Source organism: Eucyclogobius newberryi, unplaced genomic scaffold, assembly GCF_026437365.1.
Source record: "Eucyclogobius newberryi isolate DKJ021-1_F unplaced genomic scaffold, fEucNew1.0.hap1 SCAF_15, whole genome shotgun sequence".
NCBI lineage: Eukaryota > Metazoa > Chordata > Actinopteri > Gobiiformes > Gobiidae > Eucyclogobius > Eucyclogobius newberryi.
In genome coordinates, this window is record NW_027315779.1 from 5146950 (window position 1) to 5164305 (window position 17356).

Genomic DNA, 17356 nt, shown 5'->3' on the forward strand with positions numbered 1-17356 from the left:
CCAATAGCAGATTTAAATTGTTCTTTTTGATTTTATATAGGTGGTTTTATCATTGTTCATTGTTTTATGTTGCACCAAATCACCAAAGCAAGTTCCAATGTTTGTGAACTCTCTTCATTGGTAATAAAGCTTTTCTTATTCTCATTCTGTTGTCTGTTGTCTATTGTGTAATGTTGTTCTGAATAGTAATAAAAAGACTCAAATAAACCAAAGGAGGAACCCCGTCTAAATGTTTGTATATGTTGGCTGCACATCACAGAGACCTGGACGGGGACTCTAGGTTGAAAAATCCCTCCTTCCTGATCCTGTCGTTCATATTTACACTTTAGTCAGACGAGCTGAGGAGCACTTCTCCACTTCCTGGTTCTGTTTCCCAATCATTTCATCTGTCCTTCGTGTACGGTGCTCCTCTGTGTTGAGTTAATATTTGATTTACTGTCACAGATAAAAACACTAAACGGCACTGATCACAATCCTTTCGTCAAAGCTTCATCTCAAGAAGCCATTTTTAAACATCTCGCCTGCTTCACCTTCCAAGTTCACTTTATTCTAGTTCTTATTCCGTGTGTTTATGTCATATTCCTGGACAGCGAATCTCACTTGACCATGAATCTGAAGTGGTTTTGGTATCACAGGAACCTCTTCATCATCGTTCTCACTCCGTTCCTGCTGCTGCCGCTGCCTCTGGTCATCAAGACACAGGTGAGTGCGCAAAAACCACACCGCACCCGACACAAAGTTAAAGGTGCACTATGTAACCTGTCTGGGATGGTACAGCCGAACTCATGTGTGTTATTATTGCTTAAAAAACACTTGAAAAACATGTATTGTGAGCAGGTTCGCCTCGCCACAGACCCGTAACCTGGACTGGCGGTGTCGCTGTCCATTCTTTATCTGATGTTTTGGTCAAAATTGAGTTATTCATCATATATTCTTGTTCCTGAACACCTTCTGCACATTTCATTAAGATTTTGTCAGGTTTGGTGCATTTTGTTTTGTTCTCCACGAGCATGAAACTCTGTCCTCGTTCCGTTGTGCTCTAAAAGTGGATGAGAGCGATCAGTTTAATGCCACACTGTGGAACTTTCAGGCAAAACCGACCCGCCACCTGACATGCTACATAGTGCACTGGTCCACCTGGTACTTTTCATTCATAATTTGGAGAGTTGTTGGTGGTGCAATGATTAATTTTCCAGTGGCCTTAGGTTTGGCCTTAACCTTATTACCATATAACACCCGTGAATCATTTGCCGTGAGGAATATCATTAATCAGCATCAAAATGATACCTTTTCATCATTTGTGTATTGTATTTTTCCTGCACTAAAATCGGATTGACTTGAATTGGAAAAAAAAATTGCAAACTGAAAAAAAAAAAGGAAATTGAGGTTTTATTTGTGATTTAAAATAATTAGTTAAACAATGATCTATGTTTATTTGATGAATATCCACACAATATACCACATCACAATTGGGACGCAGTAAACTGGGACCAACCGTGGATCCAAACCTGGACTAGAACAGGACTTGAAGCTCTCAGTTCAGTTTAATGGGAAGTTAGTGTAAAGAGCACAGCAAATTACGTCTTCAAACAGCTTCATGTTCTGGCTGTAAACTCGACATCGCGTTTATTATAAGGACATCTTCAGAAACAAAGTGTTACTTTTACGATCAAGGGTTAGCGCTATCGTCCGCAGTAAAGTCTTATGGCCTCTGTGGCGCAGATGTAGATAAAAAAGAGGAGTTAAAGGCTGATTTATGCACTTTACGGTAGGACTGGGCCTCTTTGTTTCTCTGGCTTTGACTTGTTATCTAATCTTCAGCCGCGGCTTTGAACCTTGTGTCTCACTGAAGTAGTAAAAAAAACAGAAAAACGCAGGCAATATTTTGGTTGGTGATTTGTGGTTAAATGTTCGATCAAAATGTTACATAAATACCGGCGAAATCTTGATTTATTCAGCCAAAGTAATTAGAATTTAACTCATCTAAGCCTTCAGACATTTAATTAAAATGTAACACGGCTGGGTGATAGGACAACAAAGTAATCATGTCCCCTCCTCATAATGATTTGATTTTACTTTATTTAGTGGTAATAAAAGCAGGAGTGAGTGGTATTGGATATGATTTTACTGACAGAAAATTGGCTTTCCCAAAAAACTCACTGACAATAAAACATGAAATATAGTTATAGTTTTGGACCATTTACGTACGCATCTGTGTTTCTGCTTGATTTAAACATGTTAAATGATTACTTGTCTTCTAATACACTGTTGCAATAACTATAGCTATCTGTTGACAATGGAGTGGAAAGTTACAAAGTACAAAAGTAAAAGTACAGTTCTTTTTTGCACTTTTATGTATCCACACTTTACTTTTTACTGTGGATACTTTTGACTTTTACTTCACTACATCTGAGAGCAGGTACTGTATCTGTACTTTCTACTCCACTACATTTTTGAAGTGGACTGAAAAGTAGTAAAAATTACTTTTTTGTATGTTTTTTGATTTTATATATATATATATATATATATATATATATATATATATATATATATATATATATATATATATATATATATATATATATATATATATATATATATATATATATATATATATATATATTCTTTAGCATGTTTATGTTTATAATCTGCCTAACTGTTTTGAGGTCAAGTCTTGGCTTTGAGCAAACAAAAATATACAAATAAAGGTCAAGAAACATTGAGAAATTGAAAATAATAATAATTGAGAATAATTCATTTTCAAGATCACCACATTTCACTCATAAAAATATAATTTTTTAAACACATACTTCAGTGCTTATTTGTGATAATTGTCTTTTACTCAAGTGAATATTTTGCTGCTGTATTTGTACTTTTACTTAAGTCACGAGGTGGAGTATTTCTTGCACAACCGTCTATTGTGAACCACGTGTCTGCTCCCCTCAAACTGATGTTGTTTCTTTTTGTGGCGTCTCAGGAGGCAAAATGTGGTTACACCATCATCCTCATGGCGTTGTACTGGTGCACCGAGTGTCTGCCGCTAGCGGTGACGGCGCTGCTGCCCGTCATCCTGTTTCCAATGATGAACATAATGAAGGCTGATCAGGTACAGTCGCTCTTCACTTCAGTGCAAACAGCCCAATATAAGTGACTCCAAGTGTTACAGGTTTGAAGCTTAATGTGCTCAAGTGATTTACAAGCGCGAAGGCGAATGTGCGGATTCTGCAGTTTGCACTTTTTATGGTCACGTTATAAAGCAAAGTGGATTTGATATTATCTATGTCAGTGTCATATTAACCGTCTCTGTTTTTCCTTTGTCTTAAGATAAACCCAACAGGATGGAGGCCTCTGTTGATGGTGGAATGTTTAGTCTTTGGATACAATGTTTTTTAGCAGTAAAATGAGCTGCATTGGCCACTAAATGAGTTTAAACCAGGTACACAAGGTCAATTATAGTCATATAATGAGCTTGGACAAACACATTAGTGCAAAAATGAAAAGAGCAGTTACTATATTTTAAAAAAACAAAACAATACTCATGTTTTACACCACGTAAATCAATTAATAAATCACAAACGCTGAGGCCTTCACAGTTCGATTTCTACAGTTAAATATATAAAATAAGGCAGCACATATGGCACTGGTCTGTGAGTCCTTAACCAGCTCCAAGGTCATGCTAACATGCTAACTGAGCGGCTCTCAGTGCAGGATAAGTTATCATATTCATTGCTATCATTTAAAAAAAAAAAAGATTGTACAATCTAAGTGTCCACGAATCATTTATCAAAAATGTTCATTCAGGGACGAACACACAATTATAACACCAGTCAAACCTCTAAAATGCATCTTACCTAAAGTTAAATCAAACATAACAAACGTTTATCTACAGGACGATGGTATCAGTGGTGGTCATTGACACTTCCATCACAAAGTCATTTTCTAGCATATTAAAACATACACATTTACAAACATTTAGGCGTCTGGACAGTTGTACAGACAAAAACTGTCCCATTTCTCGTCATCTCCTTCCACATTTTCCTCTGCAAACTGATCTTCCTTAGACTTTCCCGGCCTGGGCGATGCTTGCACGTCGTGTCCTGCGTCTCATCTGTCGTGTACTCTGTTCCAGGTGAGCATAGAGTACCTGAAGGACTCCAACATGCTGTTTATCGGGGGGCTGCTGGTGGCCATCGCCGTGGAGCACTGGAACCTCCACAAACGCATCGCTCTCAGGGTCCTGCTGCTGGTCGGAGTCCGGCCCTCGCTGTAAGAGACTCACACTCAGGTCTAATATGCAGACATGTAGTTATCTAATGCACCTCGTTACTTCCTACGTTTGAAAGCTCGTCGAGATTGTCAACCTGATCGCAGTATAATCAAGTAATAACGTTGTGTAATGTTTTACCTTTAGTAGTGGTAGTAATAGTCGACTCTGTTGATGCGTTTAACTGATTTATTCGATCAACGTTTGGATTACAGTAGTTTTATTTTGTTGTCTACTATTGTAGTTGTGTTTTTTCTTCTTCTGTATTTAACTTTTTTATTCACTCTTGTCTCGTATCATGGTGCTGTATAAGTAAACTCGGCTTGCTTTTGTATAGGGCTGCAGCAATTAAACCACTAATAGTGACTAGTCGACTGTAAAAACGTATCGTAGGTGTATTCTAATCATTGTAATTGTGTTCTGGACTTAAAATACACAGACTTTCGAAACACTTACAAACAGCAATCCAAAGAGGGCCTTTTCCCACAAATACACAGGCTATTATTTTAATTTGACAACATGAAACACTAAGTCAAAATCAAGAGTAAAACATAATGTTCCTCCTACAACTCTGTCTGTGGCTTCTCAGGTTAATGATGGCTCTGTCTGTGGTTTCTCAGGTTGATGATGGGCTTCATGATGGTCTCCGCGTTCCTCTCCATGTGGATCAGTAACACAGCCACGACGGCCATGATGCTGCCGATCGCTCACGCCGTCCTGCAGCAGCTCCGGGCCACGGAGGCCCGAGCCGACAACGTGGAGGAGTGCGACAGAGCGGCGGACAACCCCTCGTTCGAGCTGCAGGAGACGCAAACCAGCGGAGCCGTGACCAAGAAACACCTGGACGTGATTCAGGAGGAGGAGAGATACAGTGAGTGATGGTGACGGGGGGAGATTGTTCACAGTCCCGGGATCGTGACATGGAGAAACAAGAGGAACTACAATGAGAAACAAGAGAAACTACATTGTGACATAAAAACACATTTAGCATTGGTTGTTTATAATGATCATCAGTATAAGTGGGACAAATATGCCAGGTCTTATTTCTGTTTCGTTGTTACCTGGAGTAGCATTTAGCTTAATTGATGCCCGTACAAGGAATCCTGGTTAGAAAATCCTCTGCAGTCCTCTCTGCAGCTCCGCAATAACTGATGTTTCCACGACAACTGACGTTTCCTTGATAACCGACGTTTCCACAATAATTGACGTTTCCTTGTTAACGGATGTTTCCTCGATAACTGACGTTTCCTCGATAACCGATGTTTCCACAATAATCGACGTTTCCTCGATAACCGTCATTTCCTCGATAACTGACGTTTCCTCGATGACTGACGTTTCCTCAATGACTGACGTTTCCTCGATGACTGACGTTTCCTCGATAACTGACGTTTCCTCGATGACTGACGTTTCCTCGATGACTGACGTTTCCTCGATAACCGATGTTTCCACAATAACTGACGTTTTCTTAATAACTCACGTTTCCTCGATAACTGACGTTTCCTCGATGACTGATGTTTCCTCGATGACTGACGTTTCCTCGATAACTGACGTTTCCTCGATGACTGACGTTTCCTCGATGACTGACGTTTCCTCGATGACTGACGTTTCCTCGATGACTGACGTTTCCTCGATAACCGATGTTTCTACAATAACTGACGTTTTCTTAATAACTCACGTTTCCTCGATGACTGACGTTTCCTCAATGACTGACGTTTCCTCGATGACTGACGTTTCCTCAATGAATGACGTTTCCTCGATGACTGACGTTTCCTCGATAACTGACGTTTCCTCGATGACTGACGTTTCCTCGATAACCGATGTTTCCACAATAACTGACGTTTTCTTAATAACTCACGTTTCCTCGATGACTGACGTTTCCTCGATGACTGACGTTTCCTCGATGACTGACGTTTCCTCGATAACCGATGTTTCCACAATAACTGACGTTTTCTTAATAACTCACGTTTCCTCGATGACTGACGTTTCCTCGATGACTGGCGTTTCCTCGATGACTGACGTTTCCTCGATGACTGACGTTTCCTCGATAACTGACGTTTCCTCGATAACCAACGTTTCCTCGATGACCGACGTTTCCTCGATGACTGACGTTTCCTCGATGACTGACATTTCTTCGATGACTGACGTTTCCTCGATAACTGACGTTTCCTCGATGACTGACGTTTCCTCGATAACTGACGTTTCCTCGATGACCGACGTTTCCTCGATGACTGACGTTTCCTCGATGACTGACATTTCTTCGATGACTGACGTTTCCTCGATAACTGACGTTTCCTCGATGACTGACGTTTCCTCGATGACTGACGTTTCCTCGATGACTGACGTTTCCTCGATAACCGATGTTTCCACAATAACTGACGTTTTCTTAATAACTCACGTTTCCTCGATAACTGACGTTTCCTCGATGACTGACGTTTCCTCGATGACTGACGTTTCCTCGATAACTGACGTTTCCTCGATGACTGGCATTTCCTCGATGACTGACGTTTCCTCGATGACTGACGTTTCCTCGATAACTGACGTTTCCTCGATTACCAACGTTTCCTCGATGACCGACGTTTCCTCGATGACTGACGTTTCCTCGATGACTGACATTTCTTCGATGACTGACGTTTCCTCGATGACTGACGTTTCCTCGATGACTGACGTTTCCTCGATGACTGACGTTTCCTCGATGACTGACGTTTCCTCAATAACCAATGTTTCTACAATAACTGACGTTTTCTTAATAACTCACGTTTCCTCGATAACCAACGTTTCCTCGATGACCGACGTTTCCTCGATGACTGACGTTTCCTCGATGACTGACATTTCTTCGATGACTGACGTTTCCTCGATAACTGACGTTTCCTCGATGACTGACGTTTCCTCAATGACTGACGTTTCCTCGATGACTGACGTTTCCTCGATAACTGACGTTTCCTCGATGACTGGCGTTTCCTCGATGACTGACGTTTCCTCGATGACTGACGTTTCCTCGATAACTGACGTTTCCTCGATAACCAACGTTTCCTCGATGACCGACGTTTCCTCGATGACTGACGTTTCCTCGATCACTGACATTTCTTCGATGACTGACGTTTCCTCGATAACTGACGTTTCCTCGATGACTGACGTTTCCTCGATGACTGACGTTTCCTCGATAACTGACGTTTCCTCGATGACTGGCATTTCCTCGATGACTGACGTTTCCTCGATGACTGACGTTTCCTCGATAACTGACGTTTCCTCGATTACCAACGTTTCCTCGATGACCGACGTTTCCTCGATGACTGACGTTTCCTCGATGACTGACATTTCTTCGATGACTGACGTTTCCTCGATGACTGACGTTTCCTCGATGACTGACGTTTCCTCGATGACTGACGTTTCCTCGATGACTGACGTTTCCTCAATAACCAATGTTTCTACAATAACTGACGTTTTCTTAATAACTCACGTTTCCTCGATAACCAACGTTTCCTCGATGACCGACGTTTCCTCGATGACTGACGTTTCCTCGATGACTGACATTTCTTCGATGACTGACGTTTCCTCGATAACTGACGTTTCCTCGATGACTGACGTTTCCTCAATGACTGACGTTTCCTCGATGACTGACGTTTCCTCGATAACTGACGTTTCCTCGATGACTGGCGTTTCCTCGATGACTGACGTTTCCTCGATGACTGACGTTTCCTCGATAACTGACGTTTCCTCGATAACCAACGTTTCCTCGATGACCGACGTTTCCTCGATGACTGACGTTTCCTCGATCACTGACATTTCTTCGATGACTGACGTTTCCTCGATAACTGACGTTTCCTCGATAACTGACGTGGCTCTGAGAATCTTCTCTGCTGCGAGTCCATAAATCATCGTCAGACTCGCTCTGGGACTTTTCTAAGTCTTATCACGATCTGTACAACTGCGTGCTCAGACCAGGAAGTAAACCGACAGCGTGTTCTATAAAATGTGTATCTTAAACTGTTGAGCGGTTGCACCATCTACAAATATCTTCCTTTTTTGCTGTAAATTCCGAGACGCCAAACGAAAGGTACTCAAGAGCATTTTTAAAGGCTTGTAGCAATGGAAATAATGCACACTATTTTCCCTTTAATAGTCTTTCAACGGCTCTGACCTCGTGTTTTCAGATGAGTCCGAGCGACAGGCCGAGCGGACGGCGAAGAGTATAGAGCGAGAAGCCAAGTACGACCTGCTGACCAAAGGCATGAGTCTGAGTGTGTGCTACTCCGCCAGCATCGGGGGAACGGCTACTCTCACCGGGACCACCCCAAACCTCATCCTCCAGGGCCAGATGAACCTGTAAGACCTCACACGGCGGCCAAAGAATTTTATTGAGTTGCTGCTTCTTTTCTGTCTGATATTCTGCAGCTCATCTTGGCCCTTTAGACGCTCAGCTCTCGACTTAACTTATCGCATTTTGATCATTTAGGCTGTTCCCAAACAACGGAGGCATCATTAACTTTGCCAGTTGGTTCGGCTTTTGTTTCCCGAATATGGTCCTGATGCTCATCTTGTCTTATCTCTGGCTGCAGTTCATGTTCCTCGGCTTCAAGTAAGTTCAGTTGCCCAAGGTCAAAATCAACTCAGTTAATGTGTAAATGTGTTACAAAAAAAATAAAAACACGTCAAAAGACTTTCTGAGTATTTCCAATGGTCGTCAGCAAATATGAAAAAATAGAATAATCCACAATTTTTTTGCAATTTAAAAAAAAAGTAATAGTGGTAAAAGCCGTTATATTTTGTGAGTAAAAAGTTCCAATGCAAATAGAGAAGATTAAAATCCTTACAAATTATTGACTCTTAACAATTAAACTCATCAAATGTATAAAATAGATATTGCTTAATCCTATGGTTCCCAACCTGGGGGGCAGGAACCCCTAGGCGGGAGCCAAAGTGGGGGTCCCCAAAGGGTCAAGTCATCAAAGTAAACAAATTTGCAAATGAAATAGTACAACTCCAAAACAAATGATTGGGAATTGGGTGTGGGAACATAAATACCACAATTCCTGGTTTAAATGATTGTTAGTTCATTATTGGTTCATTTTTATTGTGTAATACATTCGTCGGGGTCACTGATTTGGAGTGGGGGCCCGGTAAGTCTCTGGTACGGACAGGGGTGGGCTTCCAGGGGGAAAAACCACAGACTCTAAGTGTGTAACTTGTCGTTTCCGTCCTCAGCCTGAAGAAGTCCTTTGGTTGCGGTGAGAAAAATGAGCGTGACCGAGAGGCGTACGCTGTGATGAGGGAGGAGTACAGGAAGCTGGGGCCCATGTCGTTCGCAGAGATCATGGTTTTGGTGATTTTCGTCCTGCTGGTTTTACTGTGGTTCACCAGAGAGCCGGGCTTCATACCGGGATGGGCCACTGTCCTCTTCAACCAGGACGCTGCGTAAGCAATCACTTGTATTCATCCTTTTCCCTTGAATCGAAATGCAAAACGAAAGAGTCTCAGCTTCACAAAGAGTCCAGTGTGTGTGTGAATGTAGTGAACGCGGTCGCCTCTCCACAGATCTAACGCGGAACTGTGCTTGTCTCCATGCGGATTGATATTTTTAATGTTATGCTGTGGAACATGACAGGAAAAGCGAAAATATAGCTTTGGAAACAAGCAGAAGGCGCGCCATCTGCCTTGAAAAGTGACGCAGTGCACCTTTAATACCTGTTAGAATATTGAGCATATTCTCTATTATTAAAATTATTAAAAATGAAAGAGACAGAAACGTTCCTTGTCATCTCCGAAACCAAAGTGTAAAGTGTCGGTGTAATCCCTCATTCGTCCAGGCGTGTTCCATAGTAGAAAAAGCTTCAGTTGTAGTCATCTGGACTCAGTTTGAAAAAATAGACGTTTCGACTCTCATCCAAGAGTCATTGTCAATAACAGAATTTAGATCGAGAACTCCGATATTAATACTGTTCTGTGGTAAGACCCGCCCATTGGGAGGAGCCTTCCTGAAGTAGAAAGAGTTGTTTGTTTCAACAGAAACTCCCCCTTGTATCTACCGAGCTAGCCTATTCAGAATCTTAATGGGCTATTAGAATCCTCTTTGTCTTTGTGAGACCCTGGCTCAACCACCCTGAGTACCTGATTAGCATCTGAATGTCCTTTACCTTTCCAGGGGTTCAGAATCCCATTATAAATAACAGGAAGATGAAACCTAAGCCCTCCATTTCTGTTTAAAGAAGGTCTTTCTTTTTTAACAAAAATAGCTTCCTTGACTCCTCTTTCAAACCATCTTTTCTCCCTGCTTAAAACCTTCACCTCACCGTCTTCAAACGAGTGATTAGAGGATTCAAGATGGAGATGCACGGCGCTCTGAGGTCCTGAACTAGTATTTCTTCTGTGCTGATAAAGCCTCTTGTGTAGAGGCTGTTTCGTCTCACCTATGTACCGTTCTTTACAGCTTTCTTCACTGCATTGGATCGAATAAACTACATTGCTCTGTTTTTGAGTCGGCAACTTGTCCTTAGGGTGAACCAGTTTTTGTCTTAAAGTGTTTCCTGGTTTAAAATAAACAGGGACTATTTATATTGGGATTCTGAACCCCTGGAAAGGTAAAGGACATTCAGATGCTAATCAGGTACTCAGGGTGGTTGAGCCAGGGTCTCACAAAGACAAAGAGGATTCTAATAGCCCATTAAGATTCTGAATAGGCTAGCTCGGTAGATACAAGGGGGAGTTTCTGTTGAAACAAACAACTCTTTCTACTTCAGGAAGGCTCCTCCCAATGGGCGGGTCTTACCACAGAACAGTATTAATATCGGAGTTCTCGACCTAAATTCTGTTATTGACAATGACTCTTGGATGAGAGTCGAAACGTCTATTTTTTCAAACTGAGTCCAGATGACTACAACTGAAGTTTTTTCTACCAAAGTGTAAAGTGATATTTTTGCACTTCATTCACGTATTGTGCATTAGTTTAACATTTTAACTGAAATATTATAACACATTCCTGATGCATTGTTAAAATATATTGTAAATGTTGTTATTTAGATGCTGCCAAAAATATCTACATATTATTTTTTGTCAATATTGCCCTCCGTACGTCAGTCTATCCAAAAATCCACTATCCCACCCAACTTAGTACATGTTTAAAGATATCATTTTGATAGATCACCTAAAAAACTGCTGAATGAATGTGCTTTTTAAGTATGGATGTTGTGTGATTTTTATTGGATTTGAATCACTCAGAGTCATGATTTAATTGGGCTTTATCGTGCCGCTCCGGTCTGGTGTGACATCAGCTCCGCAGAGCCATCACCACCTTGTCCGAACCCCCTTTGCATCTATTTTTACTCCTCACATCTTTGTTTTTGGTTCCCCTTAGCGACAGTATCGACACGTTGGTAGTTCGTCGAAAGTTCCTACGTCCCTCGCCAGGACCGGGCAGCTCGTTTACTTTTCCTTTTGACTGCGTAGTTTTCCTCTGAGTGCTGCGGTTTCCCCTCTCCCCGAACAACACGCCTCCTCTGGGGCCCGCACACTTGAACAGAAATAAACAATCTTCTTAGGGCTCTGCTGTTACATAAAGGTCGTCTGAAGGTCAAACTCATAATTAAAGTGGGCAATTTGACAACAAACAAACACTTCATTGCCACGGCAATTTCTGTCTGGCAATAGTTGAAAGTGCATGGAGAGTTCGTCACCTGCTCGTCTTCATGGAGATGTTATTGCTTTGTGTGTGTTCCTCCGTATGGCGTCAAACTCATCTTCATCTATCTCCATGGAGACAAGCAGCAGGTGACGCTATTCATAGGTTTTCGGCCTCCTTTTGCAACATTTCAAAAGATTGTTGTATTGTTAATCACTACGAAATTTCTGATTTGTTTTAAATACTTTAGTTTCTCAAAAATACTCATCAGTGTCTTGGAAACACAACACAATAAGTTTCTCCAAATCCCATTTTTTGTCTTAACATTTGAATAACAAACTATAAAGCTAAGCGGGGTTGGGCCTGGTTAGTGCTTGGATGAGAGACCACAGGGGAAACCACGGCTCTAGGGAAAACTGCCATTGTGTCTTGAAGCAAGACACTTTGCCTAGTGGGAATGTGGTGAGTGAGGCAGATAGAGCAGATTCAGGGCAGATACAACAGTAGTTTACCACCAAAAAGTTACAAAGTGAATGAATAATACAGTAAAAAACCCTCCGTCCACCCAAGTCAGAGTAAGACCACCATGTCACCCATACGCATGCGTTCGCGGTGACGTCACACATCCGGGACTTCCCCATAGCCGCCATTTTGAAAGGGGCACGCGATACATTAGCAACCACCACGACTGCATCCTTTTCTACGGCATAATGAGCTACGAATACTTTGATTCTTTAGACGATAACGGCAAACTAAGGCACACGACAAAGCAAATCATTTCTTGGTCTGACAACAGAGCAATGCCCTTACAGAACGCAGGTTTTTGGCATTTTGGCCTCATATATCCTGGAGATCGTATGTAGTAGACTGTGCCCCTTTCAAAATGGCGGACTCGGTTGCCGGATGTGCGAACGCATGCATACGTTGTTATTCGTCGTTTCTTCTTGCTGCTTCACACTTGTTTCCTCTCTGTCTCTCAGCTACGTCTCCGATGGAACAACTGCTATTTTGATGTCGCTGCTCTTCTTCGTGGTGCCGTCCCGCATGCCCACGTGCGGAGGATACGGCTTCAACGATGCAGGTGCGTGTGTCCTTATCATCCTTCTCATCATAAGTGTCGTGAAGGAAAATCCCTCGCTACGTAACAGCTAAAATACACATGCGTTCTGGCACCGACCCCTGTAATTACTCTGTGGAGATGACTGTGGCGCGCACTCACTATGGCGGGACGTCCCACAGGGAAGCTGGTGAAGTCTCCGCCCATGCTGCTGAACTGGCAGGTGGTGCACGAGCGCATGCCCTGGAACATCATCCTGCTGCTGGGGGGAGGCTTTGCTCTGGCCAAGGGCAGTGAAGTGAGATCCACACACAGGAACTCACCTCCAACCAGACAAACACACACTCACTCTATCGGAACAATAACGCTAGGAAGACGTGTTAGAGTAATGCTTTGGGAACAGAAAAAGTTGACATTTCAACAGTATTTCTCTTCCTCAAGTTCACATTTATCCCCTCTAGCGTAGAACAAGTAGATTCCAACTGATTCTAAAGCGAGAAATAAAAGCTACACATACAGTCAAACAAGTTTTAGAATGGCCTGGATCAGGATTATAGGGATGGGAAGTGTTGATACTTTCAGCTGGTCTAATTCATGGTATTGATTCTACACAGCCAATATTTGACAAACTGTAGAACTTTTTTATTTTACTTTTACCCATTGACACCCATAACATCAACCATCAGAAAGATCGTTGACATTTCAGTTTGAAAAGATACAATTTTAGCATGTTGTCTACGTCTTAAACATTTCATCTTTCGAAATCAGTGTTAGCATAACCTGTGCTTTGGTGGTCTGCCCCAGTTTCACTTCTCCTCCTTCTCCTGTCATTCTGTTGTCTGCTGTTTTTTATCAAAGTATAACAAAGCTTTGATGGATGTAAAATAAGAGTCTAACACGTCTCCTTTGCGCAGGAGTCCGGCTTGTCCTTGTGGTTGGGCAAGAGCTTGGCGCCTCTGGAGTCGATTCCTCCTTTTGCCATTTCCCTGCTGCTCTGTTTGTTGGTGGCCCTGTTCACCGAGTGCTCCAGCAACACAGCCACCACCACTTTGTTCCTGCCCATCCTCGGCAACATGGTACAGCCTCACACCAGAGCAAAACAGGCAATATCACAGAGCTTGTAAGGTCAAGATGTCGTCAAGAAGCATTTTCAGATACACGCCTGTCTATTTAAGATCAGGTTGACCACTTTTTATTTTGTGCTATGTTAATGTATTGCGTTAATACTCTTTTGTGATTTCATGATATCAGCGTAAACTACATAGACTACAAACCTCCTTAATTAGCTCGTGTTCTCTCACACAAACACCACATTCAAATTGGGACTAATCTGGGACAAAACCCGGGAACTAAACATGGATTTGACTCTGACTAAACCAGGACTAGAACAGCACCAAACCAAGTCTAAATCAGGACTAAACTTGGCTCAAACTGTAGTTGTGGTTTGAAAAGTGTGACTCTACAAAACCCCGTTGTGTGTTGTGTTTTCAGGCCTCTGCGATTAAGATCCATCCTCTGTACATAATGATGCCCTGCACCATCTCCGCCTCTCTGGCCTTCATGTTGCCCGTGGCAACTCCACCCAACGCCATCGCCTTCTCATTCGGGAACCTCAAAGTTGTGGACATGGTGAGATAAATTTGAGATCAGCTTTGAAATGAAGTGATGGTATAAGAGAAAGCATTATGTAACTTTTGTATGGATGATAGTTTCTTCATCAGATTTAGAATTATAAATCCAGGTGAAGTTCTCTCTTTAACCTTTTTAACCCTGAAATTTTTATTTTTTGTTTTCAATGCATTTTTCTGTTCTGTCTGTGTTTTTCTGTTTAGTTATTCAAAATGAAAAAAAAAATCACCTTTTAAATCTTCAGTGCATATATTTTGTGTGAATTTAGCAGGCATGTGAGTGAATAAATTTTTACACAAGGAATTTAAAAAAAGATAATAAGAATGCATACTCCATTAACCATATTTGACAATAAAAACTAGAAGAAAAAAAAAAATCCTCAGTGGGAGTTTGTCTAAAATTAAAAATCTGGTGAAACGACTTATCTTCCAGACTTTTATAATGGAGGAGGATCCACCGCCTGCTTGTCTCCACGGAGATGGATCTGTTTAATGCCTTGATACAAGCAGGTGCTGGACCTTTCACCAGAAGAGTTACACCGCTACGTGACATTTAAGCACCATGTGAGAAAATATGTACAACTCGACCATAACTAAATCAAAACTAAAAGATAAACCTACAGAGAAACAACCAGAAGTGCCTCATTTTCTTACCACAGTTTGAGAAATACTGGCGCAGATCAAACACTTGTCGACTTCTGAACTTTAACACTTTGTCGTTACGTGTCATCAAACAGAATCTTCTCTTTCCATTTCCCAGGTAAAAGCTGGCTTCATGCTGAACATCATTGGTATTTTGTGCATAAACGTAGCCATCAACACTTGGGGCTACGCCATGTTCGATATGGGGACGTTTCCTGATTGGGCCGTCAACGCTACGGCCACGCCCTGAGCGAGGAGCTTTCATTTCCTATGGACAATGTGGAGGACACACTTCTGGCAGAAGACTTGAATTTGCCATATTTCAGCACTATAATTGTGAGCTGTGGGCCAAAATGTACCGGTGAATTACAACAAGTGACGATGAAGGTTTCGTCTTAATCTATAAAAACAATGTTATCAGATTTTATGATGACTCGACTTTGCTCTCAGCTGGTGCTTCCTCGTGTCGTCGTAGAGAAGGAAATATATGTAAGCTGTGAATCTATACATATATTGACTATAGGTTTTATTTTGAAGATGATGAGATCTACTTTTAACAATAATGTGTTTAATTTATTTTTGTTTAACCTTTATTTAACCAGGAAGGTCTCATTTAGATGACTGATTGGAGTCTTAGGCAAAACAGCAGCACAGACCAGTCAAAACATGTTTAGACAATTTCAAGAATTTGCTCCCCAAAAACCACATTTTCTCCCTAAAAACCGTTACACATCAAACATCCAGTTTCCAAACCTTTCAGCATTAATTTAAACTGACCTACTGGGATCAGTTCTTTACTTTCCACACCTTTTGTAAATAATTCCAGGTTGAGCGTGCAAAGCATTGAAATATTGAATAATTAATAGAAAAAACAAATCTGATGCTCATGTTTTGATAAACTTGCTTTTTGTGCATTAGGTTTTAATCAAGGGAATGTCGTGAGAACATCTCGCTTTGATTTAACTTATTGATGCGGTCCTTTATTTGGACCTGAAGTGTTTTCTGCGGTTTTTTTTGTACATTTTTACTGTTGAGTATTAAATGTGACACAGTGGTAGAAAGTATGAACATTTCCTAAAAAAAAGAAACATTTTCTCGTTCATGCACGCACACATTTGAAACTAACTTTAGTATGTACACATTTACATCACTACACTGCACTTGCTGTTGGAGAATGCACTTGTATTACTTTACTGCACAGGATGATTAAATGCAGCACAATGCAACCACCTTTTTATTGACATTTATGTTGGATACTTTGTACTTCAGTGATATAATAACCGCTGCACGTTTTACTTAGTACTCTAAACTAAAAATAAGTGCAAATCTGGGAATGTTAAAATGGGGAAAAGGCCCAAGTGGCGGTGCAAACGAGCACTCTGGTTGAATAATAACTTTGATAAGAAACTGCCAAAAGCACGGCATGTAAAGGTTGTCGACGCACTGATACCAACGCAATAAACGTGGAACAAAGCGCACGTGGAGCGATGGGTGCCCCGTTTCCTGCCGTAATTTACCAAATAAAACTGTGAAAGAAAGTCCACTAGTCCAAAAAAAAAGGAACAAAACATCTTTATTTCAGTCACGCCACGTTTCACTTTTCAGAAACACATATTTTACAATCTTAAATACATCTGTCGTCTACGTTAAAATGTTTTACAGCTTTCGAAAACATTCAGAACTACCTTCTCTTTGCCCCGTGTTTCCTCTTGTGCATTTACTAACGTTAGCTCTTAAATGATTGATGGGTTAAAGGATGATACAACTGAGTAAATTATATTAAAAAAAAAAAACGAAACTGGTTGCACATTAGCCCAATTATATCAACCATTTGTCTTGGCGCTTCTGCTAAACCATCAGAAATGACAAGTATATAATTGACTTTAATCTGTGTATTTTGTATTTTTTAATTGATGTTATTTCAAGGCACAATAGTCACAATCCCCATAGTTTATTCATTGTGTAGTACATCCATAATGGGGCTATACACTTTTGATTAGACCGTTTTTAATCTAGTTTTCTGGTAAAAGTGTAAAATGTTTTTGCGTCATGTTGGATCGTTTTGCTTGACATAAGAACAAACGAGTGAAATAAACGAGTCACACACTGGATGAAAGTTAAACTAATCATGATGAGCTCAGGTCCTTTAAACT

The 17356-nt window shown here is 41.2% G+C and overlaps 1 protein-coding gene across 1 annotated transcript; it reads left to right on the forward strand.

Annotated features, from left to right (window-relative positions):
- Positions 1-458: 458 nt before the first annotated feature.
- Positions 459-15456, forward strand: slc13a2 (solute carrier family 13 member 2). The gene is made up of 12 exons (XM_072445781.1): positions 459-702; positions 2978-3106; positions 4130-4266; positions 4885-5135; positions 8416-8587; positions 8718-8840; positions 9467-9676; positions 12857-12957; positions 13116-13231; positions 13848-14009; positions 14425-14562; positions 15322-15456. Exons 1-12 carry the CDS (start codon positions 607-609, stop codon positions 15451-15453), a joined length of 1767 nt encoding a protein of 588 aa, XP_072301882.1. The 5' UTR covers positions 459-606; the 3' UTR covers positions 15454-15456.
- Positions 15457-17356: the final 1900 nt, after the last annotated feature.

Excerpts from the sequence above, each read along its gene's own strand:
- slc13a2 (XM_072445781.1), top strand. The coding sequence starts at position 607 with ATGAATCTGAAGTGGTTTTGGTATCACAGGAACCTCTTCATCATCGTT. Across the intron at positions 703-2,977 it reads CTCTGGTCATCAAGACACAG|GAGGCAAAATGTGGTTACAC; the intron begins GTGAGTGCGCAA and ends GTGGCGTCTCAG. Across the intron at positions 12,958-13,115 it reads ATACGGCTTCAACGATGCAG|GGAAGCTGGTGAAGTCTCCG; the intron begins GTGCGTGTGTCC and ends GACGTCCCACAG.